Genomic DNA, 17,831 nt, shown 5'->3' with positions numbered 1-17,831 from the left:
TTTTGCTATAAGACATAAAAAGATAGACGCTGTATCAGTTTAATATTTTAGAGGAGAAAGCTCTGACTTACTACTATGTGTTAGATTTTTTTTATAAATCATATTTTATTTATTGGAGCAATAAAGGGGCTTTAAGAAGACGTTCTGTCATAAAAAAAGGATGGCTCCCATTTTTTTCTTTTGTTTTTGTTTTATGGGGGTATCAATAAATAAAAATCAAAAATTAAAATTGGATATATATTTCAAAACATAATTAATTATCCTGTGGTGTAATTTGGCAAGAGATGATTTTGATTTTAAAGCAATGCTTGTTTTCTTGAGATTCAAACTGCCTATTGAGACAGATTTAAAGTGAAAAACGGAATGAATTTTAAAAATGCTATTTACAATCACTTTTTTCATAATCACTGAAAGTAATACAAGATGTGTTTTAATGAAATTGGAAGTCATTTTACTGATAAGTACTTCTCGGTTTGATTTTGTAAGGGGACACTCAGAATTTACTCGCATATTGAAAAGGCTGAAAAATATAGGTTGTGCGTTAATTTGTTTTCCGGTGTTCATTATGGAACTGAACATAAATGTCTTCTTTGGGTACCTGAACTTAGGCACATAGCAGAATGTTTATTGGTAAGCACTGTACTGTTTGTGAACATGAATATGCACTAGAAAATCAAGGAGCATGTTGCTGTCATGTGATGTAAATGGAGGGAGGTAGAAGCCATATTTCACAGGGTTTTCTCAGGGGAGTGAGCTGCTTCCAGCAAAGCAGGGCGTGTGCATCTGCAGAGATGCATGATGATAACAGATAAAGATATGCTGCACTGCAACAAGAACAGAGTTTAAAGAACGGGGACACAAGCAAACTATGATTTTGGAAAGAGGAATATAGGCCATTACCATTTTGAATAACTTTGTTTTATAGTTTAATTACGAAAGCGAATAAAGGTTTATTGGTTTTCTACTTTGGCTATGATGAAGAGAACCTGAAATATGCAGACTTAGCTAAAGTGACTGACTGATCAGTGATGGAAGCCCACAGCTCCCATTATGTTTTATAAAACCAAGGACATAAATTTGGACAGCCCACCATCAGAGAGCCAGGGTGGAAATATTCAATGCCTTGCAAAAGTATTCAATCCCTTTGCTATATCAGATAAGGACTGTAGAACTTCAAAGCAGAGTTGGGTATTAAATAATATCCCAAGTTTTGAGCAACTCGCAGAGCACTGTTGTGTAAACCTGCAAAGTCATGGTCATAGTAACAGACTTGGCAAGAAGAGCAATAACCAGAATAGCAGCCCAAGGTTACTCTAGAGCAGCTGAAGAGATTCGCAGCTCACGTGGGAAAATCTATCGATAGGGCAACTATTATTTGCCTATTCTCTAAATCTGGCATAAATAGAAGAGCAAGAATCATTTTCCACAAAGCAAAATTTTTCAGTTGTGGTTTCCTCTGATCAGAACATCTTCCGTAATTTACCACCAACCACGTGACGTTTGTGGTACACTGCCTAAATAAAAAATCTGGAAGATGTTCTGATCAGAGGAAACCACAACTGAAAAATTTTGCTTTGTGGAAAATGATGTGCATGACAGAAAACTGAACACACCATCACCACAGGTAAACAAGGTGGTGGCAGCATCATGCTGCGAACATGCTTTTCTTCATAACAGAAAGGGAAAAGTTGGTCAGTTCATGGAAAACTGACAAAGTAGAGGCTACTTTAGATTAAAGCATAATAATTCATGTTGATGGCCCAGTCAAAGCACAGATCTACGTCCATTTGAGAATAGGTGATAAAAAAAGGCATTGATATATGCACAGTCTTGACAGGACAGGATGAAACAGATCATAAATTTAGTTCAAGACCATTTTGTCAAACTAGAATAATTACAGCAATCAATGTAAAATCCTCCATGCTACAAAGCAATCTGGAAACAATTCAGCTGTAACTAGACATAGCAAAATAATATTGTTTCTTATGATGAATGCCATGATCTCTATTCCATCACTGCATTGTTTCTGTTCAGCATGCTGAAGAAATATTTAGACATCGTCTCCTGACAGATCAGATATCTTTGGAAATCTCTTCGTCTCTGTGACAGTCATCAGCAGTGTCAGCTTGCGACAAATTGTCATCCAAACACAGAGAGACAGGGATCAAAAATAGGAAAAACAAATAAAATTGGAGGGTAATTGAGAGCACAAACACAGGAATAGATCATTTCATCTCATAAATGCAGCAGAGACAGATAGATATACAGTACTTGGTCAATAAACAAACTTAACAGCTTGAATGAAGTGAAATGAATGCTGTGTAGACAGTGAGAAAACATGTTTTAAACAACTCTGTCTAATTGCCCTTAATGATGCTGCTATCCCTATTCTCTGTTTTGCTTAAGAGATGCACAGTTTTGTGGCAACCAAAGCCGCTATTCAGCGTGTCATCATTAATAATTCAAATGTGACAAACTGCTCTGACATTTACACTGCGCTGGGGTGTCTGTCTGACACTGACAGAGGGACAATAATGAAGTGAAGGGCTCTGCTGCTGCTGCTGTGTGCTGATGCAATTAGAAAGGTTTAGGCCTCAAAAAGTGTTCAACCTTCATTGATAAAACACCAACGGTGGAAGCTGTGTTGACCTTTAGAGAAATCATCCACTGTCCTTTAGTTGAGATTGAGCTGCTTACAGTAGATACAACAACTGGTCACATCCTGTCAGCCAAAGCAGCGTAGATATGAATCACCAACCAGGTTTTCATGATATTTAAACTCTTATAGTTTGTTTTATTCCAGTGTCTCTGTTTGCAGTTTCACACACTTTTGAGAGATGAAAGTGAATGTGCGAATGAGCTGCATACAGACTTGGGTTTTAAAAAGCTTAAGACCTGCAGTTCAGAGGGTAGAGAAGAACCGATGAGTAAAAGTCTCAGAGGATGGCAAAGTTCAGAAAATCTCATAGCTGAAGATTTCTGCAGAGATGCAACAGATTGTGGTAAGAGGCCATGTCAGTGTTTCCCTGACTAAATTGGTACAGAGCCATATGTGGAGTCTACTGCGCAAAGAGGTAGGAAGGAAGCATGGAAAAATGAAAGAGGAAAAAAGGAAAGAACGGAATGAAAGAATATGAGAAAGAACAAACATCTGGAGTCTATAACAGCTGACTCCAGATGTTCTGACTCCAGTTCACTCCTTGTAAATCTCCTTCAAATCTTTGAATAGATTTTGCTACAAAATCCTCTCAAAGCTGCAGCTGTTCATGCTCCTGCTGCATCTTTTCATACCACACTTTTTCCTTCAACTCAACTTTCTGTGAATAGGCTTGGATTCAGAACTCCCATGATTGTGCAGTCTACTGACCCCGAGTGAGACACCATTTAGAGCAGGGGTGTCAAACTCAATTTCACCAAGGGCCACTTCAGCATATTGGCCACCCTCAATGGGCCACATTGACGGTATAAATCAGAAATGCCCAAGTGCAGTCCTCCAGACTGCAACTTTTAGATGCGTCCCTGCTAAAACATACCCCAGACAAAAAGTTGACTTCCCTCATTAGCAGCAACTCAGTTTTGTAGAGGCCTATGAATGAGTCAATGATCCAGGTGTGTTAGAGCAGTGGTTCTCAAATGGGGGCACGCGTACCCCTGGGGGTACGTGGAGGTACTGCAGGGGGTACGTGAAGCTTTTCAAAATATCTTTAAAAAATCAGTAGGCTCCTCATAATAAGTCTTGGGAAAAAATTTTTTTTGTTTAACCATGCAATGTTTGCAATATGGATGTATTTGTCAGGTTCACTGATATAAGGTGTTTGGCTTTAATAAATCAGACAGTGATTTTACAGCACTGTACCTCTTTTTTATTCCAAAAATGTTTTGCCCGTGTCAGGGGGTACTTGACTAAAAATATATTTTTAAGGGGGTACATCACTGAAAAAAGTTTGAGAACCACTGTGTTAGAGAAAGAACGCATCTAAAGTTGCAGAGTGATAGGTCTGGAAAACTAGACTTGGACAACCCTAGCATAAATGTATGAAAATACAATGTTAAAAATAAATTAAACACCACCTCATATTGTTAAATAACTGATTTTATGTATTCAAGTTTTAAATATTACATTTGAGTTTGCATGGATGTAAAAATTACTGCTCAGTTTAAAAATATGCTCAGTGTTTTTAAACTGCTCAGCTAAACTTCACTCTTTAGCTTGTTAGCTTGTCGATGTTTCAGTTTTATTCGCTGGGAAAATTATTCTTTCTCTGCTTTAAAGATAAGCAGACAAAGAATAAAAAACAAGTTTTGATATTAACTCTCAACTTCATTCACAAAACTCTTTCGTTATTTATTACACAACGAACATGTATTTCACATAAGAACCAAACAATGAGGTGATGTTGCCTGTCCTTGAACACAACGCTGATCCCTCTTCACCCTGTCACCAACTCACACACATCCTCATTGTGTTGTGTTCTGTAAATAAACACAAAACACAAGCAAAGTCAATAAACTATATGCATATTCCAGTATACTGAGTTTTGGTTTTACATTCATTCTATTTAAATTTAGTTTGTTCGTGCTTACCAATGTTTTCTGGCCGGATGTCTGGCACCATTTTCCCCTGGTCAGTTCGTCCATGTCTGGTTTTAGTTCTATTCTGTGGCAACCCGCAAAATGGCGTGTAGGTTTTCGTCAGTAATGCGCGATCTGGTCTTGGTCTTGTTTAAATTCATTTTTGAAAACATCTGTTCGCACAGATAGGTGCTTCCAAACATGGACAAAACACGAGCTGCGTGGAGTCGAAGCTGTGGCATCAAATCAGGGGGCAGGAGACGGTAAAAGTCCTCGATTGAAACATCACGGAACTTCGCTCATTAGCTTGTTAGCTTGTCCATGCTTCAGTTTTATTCGCTGGGAAAATTAATAATCAGCTTGAGGTGACTCTGCAGCACTCTAGTGGCAAGAAGCCGTAATGTTGATTGGTAAGAATCGGAAGGCATTATGGGAGATGTAGTTTGTAGTCAATTCGTGCTGAAAAACCCATTTTTAAGTCAATCAATGGGGCTGTAAAACGGTGGTGGGGGGTGAGGGGGAGAGGGCCACATAAAATGACGTAGCGGGCCACATGTGGCCTGCGGGCCTTGAGTTTGACACATGTGATTTAGAGGTTCAAGAAAACTTTGCAGTTGATTTGATTAGTTAACTGAACAGAATATGACACCATAACTTTCTCATCTTTAAATTGTACAATAGTTTAATTTTCTGAGGCACTGAATTGTAGGTATTTGTTTTTTATAATTACAAAATTACAAAAAAAAGGCTTTAAATATTTCCTGCTATGAGTAATTAATCCATATAGTACGTATATGATGTTCACTTTCTGAAACTTTTTCATAATTTTCAAATTTTTTCAGATGTACTTGCATGTGTTGAATAGATGGAAAGGTGGGAACATTATTTTTTTATGTCATAATTCTCCCAATGCTTTTGAGAAAGGCAGATACACATTAGTTTAACTGGGGTACAGTACACGTCCACTCAAATGACAAAATAAGAACCCCTGAATCACTCTTTTCTGCTGGGCACTGCATGGCTAAATAATGAGGTCTGTGGAAAGGAACTGTTGTAAAAAGACACTTTTATAATACCAGCTCCAAGCAGAGAAGTGAGATGTAAGGCTTTATAGATGGTCAGAGACACAGTTAGAGCGTTTGTGTCAGACAGAGATCACAAGACACAGGGATCACAAAGAGTTTATCTAAGCCTCTGAACACTCCTGTCAAAAGCTATTCCAACAGAGACACACAGCTCTGCAAAGAGTCAACGATGACACAACCCGCACACTGTACATAAAAACAGAGATGATGGCTTCACCATTGATCTGCTGCAGTTCATCTGCCATCTGTTTACCTCTGAACACTGCAGCATTTTCTGAATCTGACTCCTGTGAAGTATTACACTGAATGCATAAGCAAGCATTTGAAGTTTAATGATATTTTTAAATAATTTGGTTCTCAACTTAGATTTTTTTTGTTAATCCACACTGGGTCAAAACTCTACATGCAGACTTAAGCAAACATAGAAACAAATTTGGATAGATGTTGCTCAGCAGATCGCAGAGAAAACACACACTTTTAGTCACTACCAGCAGGTCTTGTACATATAATTCTGTCAGAATGTCTCTACTTGCAAGACTAGGTGGTACTCAATAGAATTGGTTGCTTTTCAGGAACAAAGACAACTTAGAAGCAAAGCGAATATATTTTCAATAGAACTAAGGATTGAGTGATTCCTGAAGCAGGCTTTATCCATTGCAACACCGATTTCAAAGTATGTTTTTGATCATTGTTGTGTATGTGTCGTGTTGTATTGGCCACTTGACTCACTGCAAGACATAGCAGCGTGAAGATGTAAACATGTCTTTGACAAGTGCTGGCTAGTAGTTAATATAAAAGACAAAACATGAGACAGATCAAAAATAGAAACATCAGAGGTGCTATGGGAGAACAACATGCTGGACTCAGCTGTGTCTGCCCTGCAATGCTAATGATTTTTCTGGAAAGAGTCCATTTTTTAAATGAAAGTCTTGTTGCTTGCAGCTCACATCATAAACTGCAAGGCAAGTCAAACAATTAATTTACTGTCCAACTCTGTGTATGCAGCTTTGTTTTTAGGGACCCATTAAAACAAATGACAATTGTAGAGAAAATATTACGCTTCTCTGCACTCTCATGTCACAATGGCTACACATTCATTCAGTTTAATTCAGACTGTTTTGTACTGTTTTGAGATATCATCACAATCAGATGCTGCAGACTCATTGATCCCGTGTCTCTGCTTTAAAGATGAGCTGATAATTTGATAAGAATCTCTAAACAAAACAAGAATAAAAAAGAAAAAGATACAGGCATGACATCTGTGAACCAGGAAGGGTGAAAATCATTACAAATCAAATAATGCATTTATTATGTAATCTTAGCCCAGTTTTAATTGTACACACACCCAATCCACATTACATGAGATTAATATTATTGGTTTCCGACACTCATAGGCACTGGCACCTAGAAATGGGTCTTGTGTCAAAGCTGGAAAGCCTTGCTACTCCCTCAGTCTGCTCAGACTTAATTTCCAAGTTCGGTTTAATGACTCATAGATGTAACATATGCTGCTAGTGCTTCAACAGTCCTAACTGCTTTGAATTTCTGGCTGGCAGCATTTAAATGAACCACAACACCCACACGCCTAGTGGCTTTCTTTTACTGTTTTTCTCTCCAGTTTTTGTGAGACCATTTGGAGAATTGGACTTCTGTCAGCAGCACCTGCCGCAGGGCTAATGCAGAGTTTGATGTAATTTGCTGAACTTTGCTGCCGACTGGACCCTGCATGATTGTTGATTAGCCTGATAAAAATGTGTAACCTACCATTCTTGGGAGAACAGTTCATATGATAAGCTCAGCAGACTCACATTTGTAAACAAAATTTCTACACAAAAAAAACCCCTTTACGACAACCTGGAAAAAAGTCTGGGATTTTTGATAATTGACTAAAAATAGAAAACCAAGACATTACATTTATGCAAGTATCCTTCTGTAAAATGACCTGTTGAGCTAGTCTGAGGTCAAGAGCAGTCTGGAGCATGTTTACATAAAGGATGCTGCATCTGTCTGTCCCCTCAATCCTGACTAACCTGCCAGTTCCTGATGCTGTAAAACATCCCCTTAGCATAAAAAGCAAAAATACATTAGACAGGGATTTGAACTTAGGACCTTCTTACGCCAAATAACAGAGCTTTACAAACCTGGCAGCCCCAATACTAAAAACATGCTTTTATTTTCCTAGATACAAAACCATCAAACTAAGAACTCCAGCTGTAGTCTGTCATTGAATGCATAAACCGACAATATTCATTTTGGTCTGGATATTCTGAGTTAAATAAAGCTCAGACAACTTTTAGAGACATATTATCTGATGCTTTAATAGGGACAACTTTCAATTGTCTTACTTGGTTTTAAAACGACTACCTCTATCAAAAACTTGCAGCAGTAGTGAGGATTTTTTATTATCGTGCTACTTTTTCACTTTTTTCATACATGCAAAACACAAAGGTGAAAGTAGATCAATAGGTTTTCTGTTGTTCTTGTCTGTTTGAGAATAATATCTTCCTATAATCAAACTGCCAGTTTGATTCAGCCTGATTACTGTAATTAGAGGCACAATAATGTCAACTCTAAACACAGCTATTTGACAAAATGCTTCCGAGAGGATATCGTAATTTAGATCCTCCTGGGATGAATGCTGCAAATGCATTCACACAGAAGCCTCTACAAATGTGAGAATACATCAGTCTCTTATCTCTTTGCACTCTTTGCTGATGAAGCATCAAAACCGAATGCTTGGACGCTTCGTTTCCAGAAGCTGAGGTTGAAATTCAGGATCCCAAAGGGATCCTCTTCTCAATGAGCATCAAATACTAAGCAAACAAAGGTCAAAAAGAGCATGTAGGTTACCTTACATGCAACAATTACTGTGACACTAAAGGGAAAACAGCTAACAATGACTAAGTCTCTTGGGATATCAAAGTAACCCAACCCAAATTTCACTTTGCTGTGTTATTTGCAGACAATAAGCAACAATTTGTCCCAAGTGTGTGATGAAGAACTGGTCATTCGAAGCCCACATGGAAGACAATTCCTCTTGGGTGCCTGAAAACATCGAATACATTCAATGGCACATTTTTATGACTCTGACCCTAAAATGAAACCTTAGAAACCAGGAAATCATTAGGACTTTACTTATTGCCTTCAGGGAGTCATGAACACCCAAAGGAAATTCAAATGACGACCCTGTCAATTATTTTTAGAACCCAATTATTGAAAAATTTCTTAATCAATGTCCGCTTTTACACTGATTATGACGCATTTGTCATGCAGCAGAGCGGGGTCATGATAATTTCAGCAGCAGGCCATTGGGTGTCATAATAGGGCATTTTTAGAAACTGCACAAGCTTGTTTAAATATTCAGGAAGAGTAACCAAACCTGCAGAAAAACACAGACAAGTTTTAATGTCACAGTGAATCAGACTGCCCTGCAATCAAGCTAATTTTATTTGAAAACTCAAAACAGGTGCAACAATTGGCTCAAGAGCAAATGCTGATTTCCCCCCCTTCTGCCAGGTAGCTGAGGTCTGCTGTTAAATGGCAGTGAGAGGTGGATGTGCACGGTTGTAATGCCTTCTGACTCACTGTGGTCACTGTCCGCTCAGCAGCTTCAGTCTACATCTGTCATGACGTATTACGATAATTATATTGGACAGGGTGGAGAAAAGCTATCTGGTCCATGGTCAAGCATCTCTACAGGCCTCTTAATCCACAAATCGCCCACTTGCAATCTACTGTCACATGAACCTAAATATCAAATGCAAATTAAAGCAGGAAAAGTTCTCATTCATCCTCTGTTTCCTCACTACCTCCCCTGCGTTCAGCGCATGTCATCTCCTCTCTCATCTCGCGTCCCACTCTCTCTGCAATTAGCCTCCCTAAACCTCCGTCTCTTTAGGTGTAGCTTATGATAAGATGCGGCATCCTGTACCTGTGGTGAAAAAGGTTCGAAGGGGGGCACGGAGGGTGCCAGCTAGAGGTGAAGCTCTGGCTTCAGCAGGAAAAGACATAGGGGGGTATCACTGCAATAAACAGCTAGAAACTTCCACCACACCACAGGACAGGAAGCTAATAAACACACACACACGCCCACGCCCGCACACACACACGCCTACACACAGGCTATTTAATAATCAGCGCGTGAAAAGAACATGGGAATGAGTGCACACACATACTCATCAATGCCTCAGAGTTAAATAGTTGAGGTGACACAAGAAGATGCTGAATGTTTTTGGTAGTTTATTGTTCAGTTTTATGTTGGTTTAGATAAAACATATTTTCCATGGATCTAAATGTTTTGCTTCCAAATTGTTCTAAAAATGTTTCTTTTCTTTTTCTTTATGTTTTGTCTTTACCCTTTACTTTTTGGGGGAAAGATTATTCCTTAACTTGAGACTAGATTTATTTTCATATTTCTTATTTACACATTATGTACATAAAGAAGTTGTTGATTTCAATTAGTTAACCTATTAGATGACCCTGTTGATTTTTACATTTCCATTTCAAGAGAGTATTCAGTCTATTGAATAGGAAGTGTTTGCTTGATGACAGTATGTAACCAAATCATTGCATTATAAACTTTAGCAGGTTAAACAATGTGAGCTACTTTGATATTTCTAGTTATGAATCTTTGAAGTTTGTTTTTCTTGAGCGATGTTTTTATACATGAAAATCTGTGATTCACCTTGCATTTTCAGACCAAGCCTAACATAGCATATATACCTATACTGAAATGATCATGTTAAAAGTTTTCCTTTCATTTGCAAGAAAATTGTGAATCTAATCTAGTTAATTCAACAGCAGAAATGAGGTTTTCCAAAAAAAACAAAAAACACACAGAACATTATGAGCCTAATTACTTTTTTATGGTATAAAAAATTCCCTCTGTAATGTAAACGTTGGCTCCTGGGTAACATTTTCACCTACAGGACTTCTAGCAGCAGCTGATGAAACAGAAATAGCAGATATACCTGTATTTATCATAGTGAAGCTACATGGTAAAATATGTACAATGTAACTCTATAACGACATAGCTTAAACTACAAATTTGAAGTTATATTTTAAGAAATCACAATGTACTGTAAGAAATGTCATACTTACTCCCACTCTTTGCGTCGAGCCTGTGGTGTGCTGTGTATTTTGTGGGCCTGGTGTGCTTTGACAATGTCTTTCTGTTCAATCAGGCCTCCCCGCCGTCTCTTGATTACGTTGGGACTGACTGCCAAATCTCCATCCACCCCAAGCATCCCACCTCCAGCGTCAAATGTTGAGGCCACATCCAGAGAAAGGCCAAGGCGGTTCGGGTGGAGAGTTTGAGCCTGCCCAGTCATCTGTGGGAGGTAGAGGGTGTCGTAGCTGGTGGACAGACTCTGGGGTTCCAGGAGCGGGTGAGGCTCAGAGCAGGGGCTTGAACCTCCAGCCAGCCCTCCCCGATGCTTCTGCCAGCTCTCACAATCCGTTGGTGACGGGTGGAGGACGTGATGCCTGGGGCTACTGCTGCCACACATCTGTCCAAAACCAGGTGCTGGACTGTCAGGCCCTCCTGAGGTGGGAGGTCGCCCCAAAGCATTGTGGTCATCTGTCAGAGACTGAGAGCTGACAGAACATGAGCCCAGTTCCAGCATGGTGGTAAGGCTGCCCGGGGTCTTAGCATAGTGCTGCAGGAAGGAAAAGGAGCAGAGATCAGACGGACTTAAAGTTTTATCACAATATTTTGTGGTACTATTTGGGTAACAATAAAATTGATAAGAACTATTTATTACTCCTTTTCTAGGTAATTGTATGCACGACACAGCAATCATAGCTTCACAAACACAAATACTGCTCTTGAAAATCATTCCCATTTGTAATATATTTCTTTAGGACACCAGTCATATAAACAAAACACCACCTCATACTTTCGTCCAAGAATAGTTGAATGGTAGTGCCCTGTATGCTATCTCATCTTTGTTAGGCTCGCTAAGAGCCTTTGCATCACTGTTACAAATTTACACATGAAACACCCCCCCCCACACACACACACACACACACATGCACGCACCCACCCAATCTTGCCTTAAGGAGACTGCAGTAATTGAACAGGGCAAAAATCAAACTGCCAGCCATGTTATTGATGAGCTACCTAAATCGCAGCTGCCTTCCACTGCTGACAGAACTACTATAATCTGTTCAAGCTTTCTTTTAATTAAAAAATCTACATTCATTTGAATTATAGATGCTATTTTTTAATTTCCTTAAAAATGTGTTTACAATTAACTAATGTGTGTAATTTTAACATTAGTATTATGTATATAAGCAGACATAAGGAGCTGTGGTGGGGAATACTGCTCATCACAGCCATTCAAAGAAATGTTATACAGCAAAAACACAAAATCCTACCAAATATTTTATCTCCCTGTACTCGAAAAACAACAAAACGTACTTAAAATTAATGTTCTAGCAAGATATTTAAGTACTAGTTCAAACTGGAAGATATTTTTCCCCTTATAAAAATAATAGAATATTGTCACTCATTTCAGAAAGTGAAACTCATATATATTCATAACATATAGAATGAAATATTTCAGGCCTTTATTTGTTGTATTTTTTACTATAATGGCTGACAGAGCCAAATATTTTTCTCAATAAATCATATTATAATTGAGCTTTGAAGAAAGGTAGATATCTATGTTCATTTCTATATGAATCAATGCATCAATGCAGCATGACACAGAGGAGATCAGCATGAAAACCCAGTCAGTCTGTCAGCTTAGGTAGAATGGAAATATTATTGTCGGTTTACATTTGTGCTATGCTCTCTCTATTTTCAGAGGATTTCTTGAACAAAGTTCTGTGATATGTTCAAAGCTTTGCAAATACATTCAAATCCATTTTTCCACAACTTTATCCCTGACCTGCTTGGAATGTTCCTCGATCTGGTTTTCCACTGTTGCTCTATAACCTCTGAGACCTTCACAGAACAGTTTTCCATTTCATTCTGTCATGCACAAACACAAAGTACATCTACATTTATGATGTGACAAGACGTTGAAAAAAAATTCAGACAGTCAACATTCATGAAAGCAAGGTAACAGCAAACATCAGTAACAGATATTTTTTAAGATATATATTTTTTTGATGAAATGTCAAACACGTGTTAAGTTTGTACAATATGCATAGAATATGTGGTGTGCAGTAAGTAAGCTGCATAAATGGGTGATTAGTACAAAGTGTGAAGACCTGAGATCCACTCTGCAGTCAGAAATTTGATCTCAAACCCATTCTTGTAGTGTGCAGTGTTGTTCTCTCTCACTGGCCTCAGTCTGTTCAAAATATCCCCAGTCCTCTGAGCATCAAAACCAATTATATAAGCTGTAACCCAGCCCCTCAACACAAATGATCACATAACACTGCCAGGGCTATGCTTCATTATGCAGTTAGGAAGAAGAAAAACTAACACTGACATCTTATTTAATTATCTTTATATCTCCCTTATCGGATCTGAGAATTAGTGACGACTTATTTGGTTTTGGTGATGTGTTAAGCAAGCGATAGAACTGAGAGATTTAATTTCCAAATGTGCTGCAGAACGGTGTATACGACTGCTCCTCCTGAAGTCCATTTCAGTTACCTGAATGATGGATTTCTGGTTTTACAGCCCCTCAGAGAGGAAAGCTCCTAAATAACGTCAGAGCAAAGATAGCGAGCTGTGAAAACAAAATCCTGCAGATCACAAAGCTGTAAGGTGGGGAAGCTGAAGTTAGGCCACTTGGTTGTCTTGCATATGCATACCCAAAAGCCCATCAGGAGACTTCAAGTCATTACATTTTTGGTTGTTTATAAATGAATAAACGCCTATAAATGGAGCACTAATGGCTAGGGATCTTCTATACACCTCATGCTAAAGATGAGTGCTTTACTTTTACATTATTGTGTCCCTCACCCCCACTAAGGCGTTCTTTTATTAAATAAAACAGGCATGGAAAAAATATCTGACTTAATGTTCTTTACTTTGTCAGAGGCAGAGCAAAGGCTTTTACATATTATTTTCTTGTATTATGTAAAGACAGAAAATTACTCCGTCCTCTGTTTATAAGCAGCCACAGGAATGATGCATAGAAAGTCTTAAAACAAATTCTTTTTGACTTGAGTTACATTTTCTTGACAAATATAGTCAATATGCTGAGCTTGATATCACAAACACACAATTTAGTATCCAATCAAATACTGCATCCAAACAGCACTTTGTGATCGCAGTGTTGCACTTACTGCTCTTGTAAGGGTGACAATTCAATATATTTGGCAGCACTATTTTCAACATTATCATATTTTTCCATTTAAAGTTCCAACAACGTTTTCTCAACAACATATGTTTAAATTTCTGATAAAGGGACAAAAAGGGCTTTTCCTAGCATGCCTCCCCAGAAAAGGTTGACATATAGATAGTGTTTAATGGTTGTTACAAAGACTATGTGACCACAAGAAGCCACTCATTGCTGCAGTTTGCTGAGAATATATTTTGGAGATTTTTTGGTACAACTCTTTCCATTGCGCTGATAGTGCATGGTAGCAAGATAACCCAAAGTCCTTGCCTGGCCTTGTTTGTCATAATTCAGTTGTCTTAATTTGCTCTGACTGCTGGCATGTTTAGTAGTGTGGCATCTCTTGATCACATTAAGTTGTGAATTTAAACACATTTTTGAAAATGAGCCTGTAATTTAATTCAACCACTTTTAAAAATGATACAGGACAACTAGATTAATCTGCTTAAATCATCTTATTCATCTTCTCATTCTGAACTTGCTTTACAAAGGGATAAAGCCCATCATTGCTAGACTCAGACTACAGTTGGATCTTTATCTATAAATTTATTCAATAGGAACATAAATAAACAACCAATGTTTCATTAACACATCTTTACTAAAAGCACTGATGTAGGAGGGGATTGATCAGAAAACATAAATAAGATTGCAGCGACACATGCATGAAAGGAATCTAAAATTGAAACTGAGAGTCTTACTGTTTGGAAAAACTAATAAGAGATAAATTAAAATCAATTTTACACAACAATTTTTACTGTTTGTCTGAGACAAATTGTTGTGTTTTTCTAACTGACTGTGAAATTAAACTGGTTTAAATTGCATATATTTAATGAAAAGATTTCCACAAAAAGGAAAAAACAAGTAATTTTTCACACCACTCTACCCACATAAACCCCTCCATTCTTTCACTTCAGTAAACAAAACTACAGTCCAGACTGAGACTGTGAGTGCAAGGCCAAGCAAAACCAAATAAGCATAAAAACGTAGTGAGCTTGAACAGGGAATCATATGTTGTGTGATTCCTGGTAAGATTAGAAAAAAAAATGTCCAGGGAGCTCTCATTGATCTGGTGTTTATCGAATCAATTTGCCAAATTATGTTTTCAAAGTGCCTGGACAGAAATGCCAACACAATTAGATGATCTCTAAGTTCAGACAAATGGATCTGAGCATGATCCTCCCAGATTACAGAGCCTGCCACATAAAAATGAAAACACAACAAAACAGAGAAACCTTCATCAATAAAACAGAATAAAAGTTTGTGGCCAAACTTCGAAAGTGAGGAGATGTTTCTTTATGATCAGAGAAAAAACAGAGTAAACAAAGAGGCCCAATCTAAAAACTTAGAAATCTTAATCAATAATGGTTGTTGACTTTAAATTACCATCTATATGCAACAACTAGTACGAATACAATTTCATGTAAAGACTGCAATTGTCTGTACACATGGTACAGTTATTATTTCTACTGTGTGCTAAAGCAGAGAACGATTTATGATCATCAGCTGGTATTTATGAGAAAAAACACATACAAAGTTCACTTAACATGCAAAGGGTGTTTTTCCTCTTCTTATTCTTTTTCACAGCTGTACTTTAGTGCCTCACAAAAATAGTCATAGCCCTTGAACTATCTTACATTTTACATATTACCTGCTTGACTGTCCTGATTTCTTATGACAAATTATCGTTTGTTTTGTTGTGATTCCAAAATAACAATGTTTGCCAAAGAAAACTGACTTTATAGCATAGTCAAGCAAAACATATTACTGTTAAAGTGGAAAAGCAATGTCAAAATCAAATGGTTATCATCATGGCAGAATCTCAGCATGCAACATCTATGATTTTTGAGAACAAAAAAGGAAAGATCATATAAAAACATGGGGGCAAATGCCTAGATGCTGAAGTTGTGGCATTCAGATGTGACCCAAAGAGAAGATGAGACAACTGTGTTACAAACCAGTAATATAATTTCATATTGATATGTCATCTGGATCTTACTTAATTGATCTTTTAGAGCCATTATTAAGTCACAGTTGAACAACTGTGTCTTTTTCTCCCCAGACATGCAAGACTGACTGCAAAGGGTCTGATCACATCTGCTTAAGCTAAACTTTTTTATATTTTTTCCAAATGATTTAATTGTTCTTAAGTATTATTTTACTATTATCATCAATATTTCTCTGCGTCTTATGTGTGTGTTTTTAATTTCATTTAATTGTATTACTTTTAGACTGCATAGAGCACTGTTGCCAAGCAATTTCCCCCCCTTGGTTTAATAACATCTGGGACTAAATCTGAATTGTCCCTGTGTGTGCGTGTTTGCGTGTGTTTGCGTGCGTGGGTGGGCGTGGGCGTGCGCATGTGTGTGCATACACAGTTGATCTTCCTGAGTGACCCTGCTGTAGACTGACAAACTTTTTGGGGGAATATCCTGCTTCCTGGCCAGGGATTGCTCAGTGAACCTTCACAGAGTTTGAACAACATGATGCAGGAAAAGAAGATGAGTGGATGAACTTAATCTGTTATTTGCTTTTTGTGTGTTTGTCTGACGTAGCTGTTTCAGATAATCAAAGACATACTGATAACAAAACAAGGCAGCCTAAAGAAATACATGTTCTGTGATTAACCTCTTCTTATTTGGTTAAATTTTATAAGCAATATCTAGACCTGATAACAACTAGATTTGAAAAATTAAGCAGAAATCTTCTGATAGAATGACGTAAGCAAAAAATTGTGGAAAAAGCAAAATGTCATATCCCGATCAGAAGAACTTCAAAACGGGAAAGTCATCATTGTCAGCCTGGAAAACGTTACAATCTTATTTTTGAGGCTTTGAAACTTTATGGACCACAGTCAGAGTCATTCTAAACAAATGTAGAAACATGTCAGAGTGGTGAGACTTTCCATGTGGGCGGTCTAGTAAAATTACTCCCTGACGTCATTGAGGACTCTTCTCAAAAGAACCCAGAGCAGCTTTTAAGGCACAACAAACTTTTCTGGCCTTTGTTGAGGCCAGCCATCATGATTCAACAATGAGAAAGAAACTAGGTAAATATGGCATTGATGGGATGATTCCCAAGACTTTAGGGAAAATTTTCAGTGGACCGACGACAAGAATTGGAACGTTTGAGAATTTGTTTGTCCTGTTACACAGAATTTCATAAAATGAAGATCATTCCTGGTGGTGAACTGTGGCTCTAATGGTTTCCAAGACCAGGATGTCTTGCCATAACTAATGAAGCTATGAGTTCTCCTTTCTACCAGAAAGTCCTGAGGAAAAGTGCCTGAACATCCATTCATGGCCATCAGCTAGTATGTGGCACAACATCCAAAGCCCACCAGCAAGTCCACCTCTGGATAGCTCAAAAACATCCATAAATTAAAATTTTTAAATACTAAGTCAAATTCGGCACATAAATTAGATTGAATTGCTGTAGTCAATCCTTTTTATTGCTAACAGAAGCTCAGGAAGCTTCTGTTAGTTGGAACCTCAGCGCCTTGCAAAATGATTCAATCATTAAAACTTTCCTCATTTTATTAATTTATGCAGATAAATTTGAAATGTGATTGCTTTATCATTTCAGTCTTACCATGTTTAATTGGTATTTGTATAGTATTTTTTCTCTCTGACGTTTTCCTTACTAACGTTTTCCACTGACATTTATGGTTTTTATGTATTCCACCTGGCTACACAAAGAAAATTCCTAATGTGGACAATAATAAAGCGACAGTGATAATGATATATATACAGACCATTCATGCTCGAAAACCCTCCAATGTGGCAACCACTCTAATTTCCTCCACAGTGACATTAATGAGTTCATGACTGACAAAGTCATCACAAATGCTTGATGATGGATGTTGCTGCAAAGGGTG

The 17,831-nt window shown here is 37.8% G+C and overlaps 1 protein-coding gene and 1 long non-coding RNA gene across 4 annotated transcripts in view; both read right to left on the bottom strand.

Annotated features, from left to right (window-relative positions):
- Positions 1-17,831, bottom strand: part of cacna1ea (calcium channel, voltage-dependent, R type, alpha 1E subunit a) — a 102,800-nt gene that overhangs the window by 77,966 nt on the left and 7,003 nt on the right. For 2 of the 3 annotated variants that reach the window (XM_028026924.1, XM_028026925.1), the window contains exon 2: positions 10,758-11,314. In XM_028026924.1, coding sequence (XP_027882725.1) covers positions 10,758-11,281 — 524 coding nt within the window. In that variant the 5' untranslated portion in view covers positions 11,282-11,314. Of the gene's footprint in view, positions 1-10,757; positions 11,315-17,831 lie in introns of those variants that run through there. The other variant, XM_028026923.1, reaches the window with a different exon arrangement.
- Positions 4,316-4,743, bottom strand: LOC114150507 (uncharacterized). The gene is made up of 2 exons (XR_003596765.1): positions 4,585-4,743; positions 4,316-4,473 (listed from the first exon to the last, which is right to left on the bottom strand). It is a non-coding gene; the product is annotated as an uncharacterized LOC114150507 (long non-coding RNA).

Source organism: Xiphophorus couchianus, chromosome 9 (genome assembly GCF_001444195.1).
Source record: "Xiphophorus couchianus chromosome 9, X_couchianus-1.0, whole genome shotgun sequence".
Lineage (NCBI taxonomy): Eukaryota > Metazoa > Chordata > Actinopteri > Cyprinodontiformes > Poeciliidae > Xiphophorus > Xiphophorus couchianus.
This window is presented reverse-complemented; position numbering and strand designations above follow the sequence as displayed.